Here is a 15,680-nt window from a genome sequence, read left to right as displayed (position 1 = left end):
AACATGTTAAAGGGTAACTGCAAAGAAAAAAAAGTTTTTTTTTAAATAGCCTAACTGGGACAAGCATGTCAAAAAACAATTTTTACGCGAGAAAAAACATTTTTTACAGCAATATTTATTGCGTGAGACTCATTTTAGTTTGCGGCTATTTCGTCCGTTTTAAATCGCGCGCCACGAAGTTGTGATTATGTGACGTCAATCCCAAAAGGTTCTCATTGGCTAAGAGTTTGATTGACAGCTTAGATCTTGGTTGTTAAACCTTTGTTATATGTTGCAATTTCCTTTTGAGCGGCATATTTTTACGTTTAAAGAATAACCCATGTGATGAGAGTTATTATTCTTTACAAAAGGTTTACAAGACGGGCACTTCCGTTTGGATTCATACAAACCATACAAACAAAAGCTTCTCCATTCTTTCATGGCCGCCGAACTCACTGCTTCGCCAGCTTCGCCTGTCTCGCCTACCTCGACTAATCGTTTCGCCGAAGTGATCAGTGTTTCGTCGTTGCGTGCTTGAGTGAGACTTCTTGAAGTGAAGTAGTGTGTGTTTAGCAGCTGTTAGTGATATGAAGCGACGCGGGGTTTTGGCTTTCATAGCGCGGCTCTTTCGTTTTCCTCGTTGCTTGCTTAGCGTGTTTTTTTTTTTTTTTTTTTTTTTGTGTGTGTGTGTGTGTGTTTGTTTTGCTTGTTTGCGCGTGCAAATGCTGACTTTTCGGAGATGTCAGATGCGTGATCCCGACAGTGAGCCTTCCAGCAGCCATGTCGCCCCGAAAGGAATGCTATTTGGCTGGAGGCAATCGGGCGTTCGCGTAGCGACCAACGTGTCTAGTTACGTTCTCGTCATATCGCTCTGGAGGCCACTGAGATTCGCCCCGTGTGCACCTAACGTCCGCGACTAGACAGAAAATAAAAAAGCACTATGTCCACTACGTAAAAATGGTCTCAGTTCATGCATCTGTAGGCAGGTACGAAATCGTGCTCAAATTTATTCACACCGCACGATGCAACACGTCGCTGTGCAAACGCAATCCAACACGAAGCATAAAAACGGCAGATTTAGGACAACAATGCGGAGTCCATTGTTCAATTAAAACGACGTAATTTTGTTGAAAACGCCCGCATCTTTTTACTCACGGTATGCGTCGGGAAACTTCCACATTTTGAAACAGAACGAGGCAGATTTACTTTTAAAAACGCTCCCAGCGTCCTCCCGGACCAGTTTGACTGGATCAGCTGACGACGACGGGACTTCACTGGTTGAACGTCAACCCCACAACAACCAATTTGCGCTCCGTGTTAGCACCGCATTACACACACCACGAACGTTTCAGCTCGGTCGCATCGCTGTGTTCCACCAAACAGAACGAGATCGCCGAAACCAAACCAGCGCAGTGGTGAACCTTGGCTTGTGGTCGCGCACTCGTGGATTCTGTGACTCCCTTCGCTTTCAAAGCGCGCACCACGATTACGAACGATACTTTCCATCTTCCGGGAACATCACGGGGGCACTTCTCCGGTCACGTCTTCGCTACATGCGTCAAACCAAAAAAATACCGCGGCCTGGCGTAGTTGCCAGACCTTGCCGGAAGTCGAGACGCTGCGTCGGTCAACTCCGCAACGCAAGGAGGGTGAGGGGCGGGGCGTACTCCTCTTCCGCGGGGGTCGAAAGAGCGGGAGTTTCAAATGTGGAGAGGTTCTGACTCTACTAAATTACGTCCTGTGGCGTAAATATTGATAAAAAAAATTATTTTTTTCGCGGAACATTTGTTTTGTGACATGCTTGTCCCAATTAGGCTGTTTAAAAAAAAACTTTTTTTTCTTTGCAGTTACCCTTTAAGTCGCGCCCGTCGTTTGTTAAGGCACCGGAAGTTTAAGAAACACGGGCGTCGCTCACTACGCTCCCGCTTCTTGCTTAGGGATTCGTACTTTGGGTTCCTTCTTGTCGGCTGATTACAGAGTTTCGCTGAAGCGACAATAATTGATGCTCGAAATTCGTCACACTCACACTGACGAGAGAGAGAGGGGGGAAGTGGGAGATGACAAACTGGCGTTCGAATATCATCTGCGAATGAGATCCGCTCGTTTGCATCATGAAACGTGCATAAAATTGTATTGAATCTGTAAAAACAACTGAACAAAGTTCTTGAAAAAAATAACTTTGAAAGTATTTTTATTTCGTGAATCTGAATATCACACTTGTTTTTCCTGGAGATGAAACTAAACGCGAGAAAACACGAAAAACCCCAGACCAGTCGTTACGTAATAGACCTCTTTGCTGTTTACAAACAGGAACTGCCACTTACGTCCCAACTTCTAAGTGAGTTCCGGTCGCACCGTCTTTGCAAGCCGGTTGAGCTTGCTTATGTCACCGGTGCTAGAAAGCATAAATTCTACGCGGACAACAAAGTTGGAGATGTAACGAGGGCCTTCGGCTGTACAATATTACATCTTGGAGGAGGCAAGCTAGTTTACACGAACACTCAAAACATTTTAACAGATCTCGCACTCCAATTCATTCTTTTGGCGTTCACCTAGAGCAGTGGTTCTCAACCATCGATGTTTCGCGGACCCCTTGTGGGTCGGCGGAGATGATGAAGGACCCCGTTCAGGGTGAGAGGAGAAGAAAAGTATAGGTTAAATATAATATTGATTTAATATAAATGTATATAACTAAGAGCTAGCTCGAAGTAGACCTCTCTTATTGACGTACACAAGAGAAAACTCGCGCAAAAGCGGAAACATTTCTCGACGAAAATAATCCCTGAAGAAGGGGAACAAGAGGGACAAAGGACAAACATTTATGTTTGTCCTTTGTCCCTCTTGTTCCCCTTCTCCAGGGATTATTTTCGTCATTGTTGTCCAGCTCGCTTGCATCTTTGCAATTATTTGCATTATAATTATAACATTTCTTTTCAATCTGGAAAAAGACAACTTTTGTTGCCGGGCTTGACTGATGAGGCAGGGCTTCGCGGACCCCTAGAATGCCTTCGCGGACCCCGAAGGGTCCGCGGATCCTCATTTGAGAACCACTGACCTAGAGAATTGGTGCTTAAACGTTTCATCTGCATTTAAGCAGCGATGTTAAGGTGGCCTTTGTTCATTCTTTTTATAAACCGAAAGTTCCCTGCGACGTCAAAGACTGGAGCACCACCTGGTGGCGTTTGCCATAAAAAGGGTCTATACCCAGAGCTTTCGGCCGCCAAGCGCGTGTCGCTCGTGTGGGCAGCGCGTGCAATAGACCTTGTGCCGAATAACCCAAGCATCATAAAGAATGCTGAGAAGTTGAGCGTAGGTACACGCGCTGCACGCGCTGGCGTCTTCAGCTCTAACTGCTCGAAAGCAAAGATCTAAAATATATGACGCTTCGCACACGCGTTTTACGAACGCTTTATTTTGGTTATTCACTTTGAATCCTTTCAATAGGTAAGGCGAGCACGTGCACCGCGTGTATTTACGTTCCTATAGCCATATCGTTGTTGCTTGGGTAATTTAGCGAAATGTCTATAGACCATTTGCTGTATTACCCACTGCATCAAGGAGAATGCAGGGATTGGTGTTCCACGCGCCACACGCGCACGCCTTCCCCATATAAAAGATTCGAAGTAAATACCCAAAATAAAGCGTTGACGCACGCGCGTGCAAGATGCCATTTGTTTTAGGTATTTGCTTTAGAAAAGTTACTACGGCTGACGTCAGCACGTGCAGTGCGTGGAACACCAATCCCTGCATTTTCCTTGATGCTTGCATATTATAGCAATAAGTCTATTGCAAGCTCGCTAAGCAACCCCCGCCCCCCCCCCCCCCCCCAAAAAAAAAAAAAAAGGGGGGGGGGGGTGGGCTTTTGGCTTGTTTTATTTTCAGTGTTGGTGCGTATGGTGTGTGATTTGCTCGCTTTCCGAAGCGACGAGCATGCACGTGATGGGCTGAGGAGATCGCACCTGGGTTGACTACTTGTAAATATTGCGATGGTGTTGACACCGGTCGTGACGTCTTTTTCTGACCCTCTTTGAAAGTATCAAGAGTGCGGGTGCATAGCTTTGATAGGCGCTGAAGATGCTCGAAAGCAGAGATTCCGAAAACTTTGAATATGACGACACGAAATTTAAGAAACATAATCATCGTGATATTCGAATGAAAACAATTTAAGCGTTTTCCCTCAAATACAGAACCGCTTCTATATCCCTTTAAGCAACCGTGTTCGCAACCGTTTTCGAACGCGGTTCGACTGCCAGCGTGTCGTGAGTGCACCGTTATTGACTATACAGCGCCTTCTAGCAGGTGGACATCTTCGCGTTCTTCCTTCCTTCCCAGTGAAAGCGTAAGTGCGCTGAAGCAGTTATAACATTGCGCCTTTTACTGATGGGTAACCTTATTTGGTGTCCAGACGCAACATGTCAATAACCTTTCCGAATTCATAACGCCATTATTTCCACTGCAATCGGACAAAATGATTTTTAGTATCAAACTCGTATAATTAAAGGAGTGTATGGTGATCTCAGCCCCTGCCCCTTCCGATCTGGACGAGCATTGTGCCGGCACGCGCGGTCATGTATCCCTACTGCACGGTGCACGTGAAGACCCCCAGGATAACGATTGTAGTGCCCTGGCTAAATTTCTCGTATACAGCTGAGAGACAAGTCGCTACTGTTGAGGCAGACTAACTTCAGGCTGCCAAACATACCCGCACACTTTTTTCTTTTTTTTTTAGGAGTTATTGGGGGACTTTAGCAGGACGCTTAGACAAAACTAACACGACGGCTTCCAAAAAAGTCCATAACCGTGTGTCACTTCTTTTGTGCGACCATTGCTCAAGTTTTGTTTTATGACAACTTTGTTTGTCTCAATTTTTTTCACCGTGTTTGTGATGTCGGCAGTGATGCAGTGGAAAGGGTCCCGGCACGTTTTACGCTAAATTAAGCCGGTGGGCCTCTTACGTCGATGATCCCTGCGTGCGCGCAAAGCGCTACGCACAACGTTTTGCGGCGCGCAAAAACGTACGTGTTGAAATAGATGATGGCGTAAACTGTCTGTTCGTGGCGGCAGCCGTGAAGGGAAGTCGCTATCAGTTGTGCGCGTCATAAAGCCTGTCGTTCTGCTGGAAATTTTGAGCTGTTCCTGTGGGATGATGACCGCGATACGACACAAGCACTGCTCGTGTCGTATATCGCAAGCACCGTGCACCGTCGTTTCCTGCGTTTTGTGATGCGGAATACATTTCGTGAAAAAATCGGCTTGCACGATACTTTTTGTTTTACCTTTGATCCTCGAACGCCCCTTCCCCCCTCCCCTCCCCTTTTTCTCCCTTTTTCCTTATCCCCTGGGGCTCTGGGTTTTTACATGTGTTTCACATTGACACTGAGCGCTAGCAACGCTAAAAGCCATTGTGGCCAAGCCCCTCCCAAAACTCTAGATCGAGACATTTTCCGAAATTCATCGCGTGTGTTACCGACAACTGATGCGCTCAAGTGTGAAGAATTCGTCTTGACAGCACGTTTTTCGAAGTCTTTGTGTTTGTATCCGTTACAACTAGCGTTTGGCCTACTCGGACTTCAGATAAAATGGAGTGTAGTGCTTCGCTTTCGTATATTTGGTACAAGATTCAGTCTTTGAGCATCTACATATCTAAATATTCCGTTTCCCCACAGTAGTTTTACGCCGGGTCCGTTGCCATCATCGAACAAAACGATTGGAGGGTACGGAGGTGCGTCAATCTAAGTTTCAAGTGAAGGCTCCCAATCCGCTCACTGTATTTTCATGCTGTGACCTATAATGTTTTTAATTAATTTACTTCCGATAATCGCATAGTTCGGTTTAGGTGGGCAAGCTTTTAGAGCGCAGCTCTGAGGCGCCCGTTTCCGGCTTGAGCGGCGTAACCGTGAGGTCACGTGACCCCCCCCCCCCCCCGGACACCCCCCCCCCCCCCCCCCTCAGTACCCTTCCCTCCTCCTCCTCAAGAGCTGCGCTCTAATTCGGCGTTACAGGGAGTTGTAAACGGCTTTCATTTTTTTGACTGAGGTTAACGCTTTTCCTCTTTTTTTTTCTTCTTCTCCTGCAGCCGTGTTTGGAATCTTCGGAAGCACACTCACGGCTCGGAGCGGAGAAGGTTCCGAAACGATCCTGCTTCTCGACGACAAAGGGTGAGTTTCCATAGCTTTGACTGCGCAAAAGTCTGGGTTAGGAAAAGACGGCGATCGAAAATTACGAATACCCGCAGACTATAGAGTCACTAAATGAGCTGCGCTTAGAGTATGGGCACTCCGTTCCCCGACATTGTTGTGGACGCCGCCATTTCGGGGCTTGTGCAGAGCAGACGCAACTGCCGATCGTCATGATTCAAAGATGCGACTTCCTCGGCATTAGATTGGGTGTTAGGAAGCTCATGTAATATTGATTCTCTCTGTAGCGAACTGTTTAATCTTTTGTGGAGGGCGGAAAAGCGTTTCCTGTGATTTCAGAAAAAAAGCTTAAGAGAACTGGCAACCATGATCTTAAGCCACAATATGGCCAACTGTCGTTACTCTGAAGCGCAGCTTATTTAGTGGCACTAGCACTTGTGTCATTCTAACTCGTAATTTTCTTTCACCCCTCGTGTCCAGTTTCTCTTTCTCTCCTTCTTTTTTCTTTCGGTGTTTTTTTTTTCAAATTGTTTGCGGTTGTGCTTTTGTGTTTGGTGAGTCTAGGCGTCAGTATTAAATTGAACGCTCATTATATCATTGCTGTTTGACGACAAAAAAGTACACCTCGAAAGCAAACAATTCAGAACACAGTTTCACTACCGCCATATGGGTGTATCCGCGTGTTTTCACCCTTTCGTTGCCCCCCCCCCCCCCCCCCTCCCCCACTTTTAATAAAGAGGAAAATATATTTACTGAACTGTAACCACTGTCCCAATATGAGAGATGCTCTATCTCGAGCAACCGATCAATGTCCAATCACTGGATGAGTTTCATACTAATGATAGCAGGACTCTCTATTTTGTTTTATTCGCGTATGACCCTAATCGATGTACATATGCGATGCCATCGCCGCATGTGTGACGTAATTACCACTCACATATACACGCTTGTAAGGACGCCTACTAGCGGTGTCTATTAAGGGTATTGACGGTTTTTGCAAAACCGTAGACGAAACGATTGTCTCTAAAACCGTTTCCGCTAAACTCTGGCCAAACGACTCTCACATTCGGGCGGGGAGCCTCGGAACAAAAGAGACGCATGTTTCGTACTTCTAGCGGAACGACGCGTAAGAGAAGTAATATGGGGCGTATACCAGAAGCACCTAATAAGACGATCGAAAAAAGAAAAAAAAAAAGAAAAGAAGAAAAAGCAAACCCTGGCTTCCTGCAATCATCGACCCGGTCGTTCCATCGCGCCGCCTCCACTTCCGATGCCGCTATGCCGTGAACACGATCGCGAGGCGACGACGACACCATGTTTGCGGAAAAGGCCCGCTCCACCTCCGGGAATGCCCGGAATTCTGCTAGTTTCTCCCTTCAGCAGAAACAATATATGCGCAACGAGTAACATACACAAAATGTGAGCGAATAAAACGCGTGGCAGTGCTCCCCCCCGCCCCTGGATAGAAGACGTCCCGCTTGATACAAGCGTCCGGGACCTTGGTCTTGCCACCAACGTGATAACGTGCCCCCCCCCCCCCCCCCCCCCTTCCTCTCAGAATTCACTGATATTAATAACCTCGAGCTCGGGAAATGGGAAAGAAAGCAAGGGGGGGGGGGGGGGGGGGGCGTTCTTCTCAAGTGTCCATCAGAAGAACGAACGGGGGTGAGCTTGTTTGACGTTTCTCGCTGGCTCCTGCTGCCCTTCTTGTAAGAGGAGAGATTAGAGCGAAACGGCCTTCGGCCGTGACAGTGTGTGTCCTGAGCGCGGGGATGCAGCGATCTCATCATCTCTCGTCTGACAAGGAGGAGGGTGTGCGTGCCGATGGTCTGATCTGTTTCCCTGTTTTTCGAGGCTGCTACATGCGTGGGGCCGCCTCGGATCCCGGCGCTGCTTGTCTGCATGGTGCCCCGAGGATGGCGGGACGTTGAGATTGAGGAGAAGGGGGAGGTTTGAATGGCGGGGTTTGGGAGATGCTGCGTTTATCTCGGCGGGACGTGTGAGCGGTCGTACACGCATTAGATGGAGGGACGAGAACGCAACTCCCTTCGTTTGTTTCGAGCAACGGGGGAAAAAAAGAAAAAAAAGGCAGACCGGAATGCAGATCAATGAGTGCAACACGTTTACAGTTTCGCTGTTTGGCGAACCTTTCCTTCGGCATTCTAGGAAACACGTAGTTTCCAATTAGAAGTGAGATGGGCCCGGGGCGAAATCGTTATTAGGGTTTTGCATGTTTTCATCCGGATGTACACGCAATTTTTCTTTTATTTTTCCCTTTTTTTATTGAGTTTCTTTGTTGTTGTTCATTTCACCCATAGATCATAGTGTTCTTTTCTTGCTCATTTTTGAACTGTTTTCTGCATATTCTTATCACTGTCGGATTTGTCGCTGGGGTGCACATTTTCACACAGTGTATGCTAGACGCCATGCGCAGTACGATCGTGACCTCCTTAATCATGCTAAACGCAGCAAGTAGCGTAAGTCTGACTTGTAGCGTAATGCGGCAATACAGCTTAATGAGACCTGTAAGATTTTCAAACTTTCTCTTATTTGCGCTTTCTGACGACATCGCAAATGTTGGCTTTACGTTATCGGAATAAATACGACCAAAGTTTATCTCCAAAGTTTAGCACCTTCATATCAGTTCGGAGTACCGCTGCTTACGTTTCGGCGCGTGAGGACGCTACAGATGACACATTTCCACACTATGATTTGTACTTTTTCTTTTCTTTCTGGTAGCATTATTTTACGTGGTAATAACCCAATTTCGATTCACCTCGGTTTTTTGTTTACGACACAACAAAGCCACCGAGGTCTCAAAATTTAGAAAGTGCGCAGCGACTTTTTGGGGTTTCGTTTTTGTCTTGAGAAACGTGCTGGTTACGAGTGTGGGGTCGAAGTTTACACGGACAAATGAGGTAATGAAAAATACAAAAGACACGTTTTTAAACTTTTAAAAGTAATGGTTATTTTTTCAAGTAACGGCCAATTAACTTCCTTCCCAAGTAACCAGTTAATCTAATTGAACATTTTTTAAGCAAGAGTAATTGTAATTGCAGATTACCTTTTTCGAATAACCTGTGCAGGTCTGAGTTCGCATGACGTCCAACTTCGACCAAATATTACGAACCATAATGCGGAAATCAGGTAAACTATAGAAATAAATCTGTCTATAAGCCTCGCCTATCTCAAGTTGAATATGAGGACGCAAGAGCGTTGAGAAAGGCACTATCTTTTACAGTCGTGCAGAGCGTGGCACAGTTAGCACGAAGAAGCTGATGTCTTTTGTTCTACGTGTTTGTTTCGTGAAATTGGAAAATTGGTTTAAGTACTGCTTTGTGCGCAGTCTAAAGTTCTTGGCCTTAACGCAAACTCACGCGGTTCAGTTTAATGCTCGCTGGCACCCTTTCTGAATAATCAGCTGAAAAGCATAAATTTCGTGTAAGCACTAATTGTCTCGCAGAGCGTCTGTCGTGTACTCAGCTCGTGAGATTATATACTCGACTCTAGAGCGTGCGCTCGTTCATGTGACTTTCTCAAAGCTGAGTAGAATCTTGGATGAATCAACTTTTGGGCAAGATGTTTCATTTGAGGCGTCTCTTCTGGTCAACAACCACTTTGAGAAAACTTCCCAAGACCACGACTTGGTCACCTCTAGTTTCTCAACTCGACAGTGACGCCTGCATCCGCACCTTCCCTTCGCAGCTATTATTCGAAGGAAACCGCTCTTATCGCGGGCATCAAACGAGGCTTATCTAATGAAGACTTGCAGTCAGTTTGCCCCTTGAGGTCAAAGCGAGGAAAGTTTCCCCAGTTCTACAAAAGTTTCAGGCCACCTGTTGGGGACTGCTACTGCTTCGAGCTCTCGCAGAAAGCCGCGGCTCTCGGAGCGAGCGCTGCAGATGTCGTCCGAAACATTCGGGGGACGAGTTCTCAAAGCGCGGCTGCCTCTGACGCCCTCGGATAAGATGAACCGTAGTTTGAGCTACGGAACGAGCGACGCCAATCGGGCCACGCAAACACGCTGCGAGGCGTGACGTCACGCGGCTAAATTAACCAATCAGAGCCTGCAGACCGCCCACTAAGAAACGGTTATCTTGTGGCCGAACGGATCAATCGGCCGTTTTCGAAATGGGGTCCCTTCTATACTCTGATTGACCTTTTTTATGATGGACCTCAGAGTACCCCCTATAAAAGCCATTCCAGCCAATCCCCATGCCGTGTGGTAGGTGTCACGTGACCCTCGTAAGAAGCCCAGCGACGCGAGTGACGCTCAGTGACGTCATACGTCCGCAGCTCGCTGAATTGGCTCGCAGACTCCCCAAAAAACCTGGAGCGTTTTTTTCCTGCCAAGCTCCTAAAGAGCCAATCCTCGCAATCTACAGCGCGTCGATGAGGCAATCACTGCAACGACAACAGTGAAAGTAGAGAGCGTTAGTAGATTGTACGCTGTGGACAGCGGGCCCAGCGGACGCGTGCTCAATCCCTGTGCTTCGAAGTGACGGCACGAGCTCCGATTAGCCACGCGTATATTTCTAGGATATACGGTCTACTAGATATCTCTAATATGTTCATAGTGTTCAATAAATGGTCTGCGCTTTGTACTGAGCACGACGAAACATCATGCCCTGTGCGTAGACTGTCTTTTTTTGTTTTCTGTCGATACATTTTTTTTTTAATTTGTCATTTGCCGCATTTTTTCCGTAGTTACCAACGATTCGCTGTCCCAGCATGCGTTTTCGGGAGAGTAGACACTCGATATTTCTTAGAGAATGTAGCTTCCGCTCCAGTCCATCGTGGGATGAAGCCGAGCATATACTTGATTTGCCTTCGAGGATGTGTGGTTTCCGGAGCCGGTCCAGGTTAAGAAGCGAGTGTGGGCGGCAACGCAGGGACGGGCCCCTCCGCGGCGCGCTCATTCAGCGCCGCAGCTTCTTCCCGAGTCCGGTCTTCTCCCCGCTCCTCGCGCTCATTTAATTAACGTCCCGCATTCGCATTCGCGCAGGCTGCGAGATAAGGGCGTTTGTCTTGCAGCTCGGAAGCTGCGGCGAGGAGACCGGCGCTCCGCCGGGCGTTTTACAAACGTACTACGTCCGCCGACGGGCATTGTCTTGGCGCACCGGCGTCCCACACATCCCGGTTGGAACTCGGTTTGGCGTGCGAGTGCGCGCTCATTTGCGGCCGCAAAGACTCTCGGCGTTTCTGCGCGGGCCCAGGGTTCGCGTGCGGGGCTCGAACAGCCTAGATTTAAGAGAGGGTTCAGTTCAAACCCACGAGAGCGTTTGCAGTTCAACGGTGTGCGTTGTCGTTCGAAAGGCCGGGAGGCTTGCAGACGACCCAACGTCTGCGTCCCCAACTGCTCGTAGCTCGTATTGCGAGCGCGTCCCACGAACCACGTGACCACGATCCAACGGTTGGTAACCCTCTGTAATTTAGGCACATTAGCGGGGCCTAATGGAAGAAGGGCGCTACGAACCATCGAAGCCCCAGACGAATGTCGCGCGATCGTCACGTGAGATTCGGGACGGGTGCGGCGACGCGAGTCGTGTGTGTGGTCACGTGATAACGTTTAAAGCCCTAGATTTGCTAGGATTACTCCATAGCGTCCGCTGAGGTCCATCGTTAGGTGGAACGGAGTGTAGCACCCGAGCGTGTCGTGTGAGTATAACCGCATACTGTGTTTGAAAATAACGTTTCCCCATTTGTCTTTTCCATGCCACTGCTCCCCATTTTCCCTATTGAGAAAGTTCGAGTGGGCACTGTTCGTCCTACGTGGCGATTCTGTTTGGTTACGGAACCGCCCCCCCCCCCCCCCCCTCCCACAAAAAAAAAAAGAAAAGTTTGGGAATAATGGGTGCACGTTATAAGTGTTTCTCCCCGCGATGACTTTAACGCGAGTTGGTTTGTGAGTTGGATTTGATAGGGGGGGGGGGGGGGGGGGGGGGGGCGACGGGGGACGACTTGAAAAGATGGGGCAATCATTTTGATTGCTTGCTTCGTCTTACCACGCAATGTCTGCCTGTTTTTTTTTTTTTAATTCTGCATCATATGATCAATATTTGATATCATTCCCTACGCCCGGTCAGCGCTGGCTTGCCAGAAGTACCCACTCTATATCTTAGTGACAATCTCAAGTGTTAAAAACAATTTCGGTTGTTCTGTTTTCTTTTTTTTTTTTTTGGTAACGGCTAGGGCTAGCGTAATCATTACAACCGTTTCGCGTACATCGCCTGCAAGCACATTTCGTATCCTAGCTGAAACATCGCAAGACCTAAATGATCCTGATTTGTGTAAACGTTGAAGTGACGAAACAAAGGCAAACGAAAAACAGAAAGAAATTATTTTAGAAAGAAATATACTAACACAATTCCACGTACGTTTTTTTTTTTTTATGTGTAGGTATATGTTACTTTTGTTCTGCCTTATTGGGATTGTTGAAAAGCAGGCTCCTGACGATAAAAATGGGCCTTTAACAATGCCGTCTTGCATCTGATTGTTGTCACATACAGCATATTTCATGGCGAGTTCGAATGCGTCGCTTTGTGGTATCTGAACCTCTTAAAGCAGAAAGCCTGGCGTCATGTACGACGGTGTGTGTCGATGCCACATTCTCTAATAACGAATGAAATTAAAATAAAAAAGTGTTTGACTACAGCTTCTAAAAAAAAAAGAAAAATAAATCGTCAATTTTGTTTAGGTTCTTCGGGCGTTCTAGAATATATATATTGGGTGCGTGCCCTAGCTCCCGAATGTTATACATAAAAAAGCGATCGAAGATAGATTTTTGAGGGCAGTGAGGCAGAAGAAACTTATGCGGAAAAGAGAAAACGTAAGACGTTTTGATCAAATAATGGATTTTATCGTGTATAACATAGAGTTATGGTTCCGCGTTTTCGGATTTTATTTTTTTCAAAATTCGGCATATCTTTTCGGTGTTTATTTTAACACTCAATTTTCGTTTTTTTTTTCGGTGTATATTTACGCCCATAAAAATTTACCGATTTTTTTTTTTTTTTTTTGTGAATATGAAAGAAGCTTTATCGGACACCGGACCAAATAATTTTCGTAACTCTAATATTTGTTATGCCTCAAAAAAAATAATAAAATAACGGCATAAATACATAAAAATATCGACACTTTATTTGGCGAATCTGTGCAACTGTAAAAAAAGAAAAATCCCCTAAAACAGAGAAGTACAAACAAGACATTGTCCGAAAAAGATGGAATTTCACCTTCTGTACATCAGGATTACGTGATCTTATTATAGTAAACACATATACACGTTCCCAGGTTGTCCTTATTGATCCACGCTCATTCTTTCCTGTTAATGACCCTGGGCTTCGAGAACGCCCTCTGAACGTAACACTGGGCACTGGCAGGCTGAGGAGATGAAGCGCTGCCTGAGCCAAAATCCGCCAATCAACCAATTGTGACCGCTAAAAGACACACGGTGCAACGTTTTGAAGCACAACATATTTCGTGTGCTCACTAAATTCTGGCTGCAGATCTTGCATGAAACTAAAAACCTCATACTAGCCCACACCCGAACTTTCCTTTTTTTTTTTTTTTTTTGGACCAGAAACTTTACGCATTAAGCCCGATCACAGAAAAGATACAGATGTCCCGCGGAGGCCAATCCACGACCTCTTTTGTTGCATGTTGAACCTTGGAAGAGGGCAATCACGAAGACGTCACACAATGTCGAACTTTGCGACGCCCTCTCTCCCCTCCCCCATCCTCCCCCGCCCATCTCGACGCGACCCTAAAAAACTGACCATTTTCGGTTAAAACCGAATGCTCGAAAATGGATTCGGCATACTTTTATCGGTTTAACCCGAAAACTCCGAACCCTACACATAATATTAATCCAAACCATGTCGTTTAAGCACAAAAAAAGATAAAATGTCGAGGTACCTGCATTCGATTTAATCAAATATTTGTATGGCACAGGTCTTCGAGCTGCATCACGTGATCTTATGAGGTAAAAAAAAAGAAGAAAAAAAAGCTGACGGCCATTTTTGAAGGAACAGGCCTACTTTTTTTTTGCAGTCAATTTACGTAATTGAATGCCTTGTATTCATCTAAAATCGAGATCATTTAATCAAACTTTTTTGAAGCAATACGATATACTTTTAGAAAAAGGCGCGCCACCTATAAGTCCGTTGCAACTCAAGGGCTATGCTCCAAATCTTATCCAAATGGATCCGAGTTACTCACGTGATAGCACAGATTGAAAAACGCTGGACGCGGGTAGGTTTTAGAAAGCCAAGGGTACAAAACCCTTACCCTGGAGTAAGATCAAGTAAAGTTTGGAACACGGCCAAGAAGTGTAAGGCGAGGGGAAGAAAGGCCGGAGAGGAGGAAGCAGACGCAACCAACGTAACACAAGGGAGAAGAGGAGGTTTGCCCCCTCCTCTCCAGCGTTCCGTCTGCTACCTCCTCCCCGGCTTTCCTTTTCTTCGGCCTACCTCCTTGAGTTGCAGCGGAATACAGTCTGTTGCACCGGATGGATGGATGGATGTTAATTGCTTATTAATTAATTAATTAATGCTATAGCCTTACAAGGTAACCTGTATGGGATATAACCGTATAAGGTTTAACTGGATAAGGTCTAACCCTACAAGGTATAATAACCATATAAGGTACAACCGTATGAAGTAAATCTGTACAAAGTACTAGTCTGTATAAGATGTAAAATTATAACCTCTTTGTAACGGGCGGTAGCTTGCGCCACCTAGCCTAAGTCTAAAAAAAAAACAAAAAAACAACAACAAATTGTTGAAGTTTACTGTTGCTTGGGCGCGTACTTTAAGCATATATTGAACACGAGTGCAGCGCCAACTGTCGGCGAGTGCTCTGTTCCAATCACACGTTTCGTGTCCACGAAATAGCGACCGCCAATGTTGCTCGACGGACTTTTGAAAAAAAGGTTTTATTGAGATAGTGTAATTGAATATTTTAGTCATTAAATCAAAATCATGTCGTCAAATAGTACCTTGGAGTCATGTACCAGGAATTATCTTATCAAATACGTTATTGTCACTGACAACTTCAGAAATTATGGGGTACAGCAAATCCACGCATCTCATTATCGCCCAAAGCCAATGGAGATTGCGTCATTGGTCGATAAAAAAAAAAAAAAAACAAAAAAAAAAAACAACGAGGAACGAATTACGAAGCCAGAAGATTGAACATAAGAACTCACTACCTGGGTTTCTTAAGCTGGGAAGGACTATGGTAGTCCCTAGTATACAAGACCGATGCACATCACCGAATACGATTATTTTTCTGCTCGTAGGTGCCCCGTGGAACCGGCCGTGTTCCCGGGTTTCGAGCGCGTCCCGTCGTCGAAGTCGCTCATCGCGCCGTTTCAGGCGTTCCGCTTCGCTTCGGACAGCACCGTCAAGTTCCAGATGACGGTCTCCTTCTGCCTGGACGTTTGCCCTCCAGTAAGTGCCCCTTTGAGTTGATACTTGCAGTCAGATAGGTTGTACGGATGTGTGCGCGGTGGCAGTTAGTGTACGACTATAGAACGTGAAACGGTGTAAATGCACAGGTATAACT

The 15,680-nt window shown here is 46.2% G+C and overlaps 1 protein-coding gene across 1 annotated transcript in view; it reads left to right on the top strand.

Annotated features, from left to right (window-relative positions):
- The window catches only part of LOC8032095, a 303,464-nt gene that overhangs the window by 263,197 nt on the left and 24,587 nt on the right, over positions 1 to 15,680 (top strand). Inside the window, exons 11-12 of the mRNA XM_029988597.4 lie at positions 6,056 to 6,137; positions 15,415 to 15,565. Coding sequence (XP_029844457.2) covers positions 6,056 to 6,137; positions 15,415 to 15,565 — 233 coding nt within the window. The remainder of the gene's footprint in view (positions 1 to 6,055; positions 6,138 to 15,414; positions 15,566 to 15,680) is intronic.

This window comes from Ixodes scapularis, unplaced genomic scaffold (genome assembly GCF_016920785.2).
Source record: "Ixodes scapularis isolate PalLabHiFi unplaced genomic scaffold, ASM1692078v2 PGA_scaffold12__126_contigs__length_90152505, whole genome shotgun sequence".
NCBI classification, from domain to species: domain Eukaryota; kingdom Metazoa; phylum Arthropoda; class Arachnida; order Ixodida; family Ixodidae; genus Ixodes; species Ixodes scapularis.
This window is presented reverse-complemented; position numbering and strand designations above follow the sequence as displayed.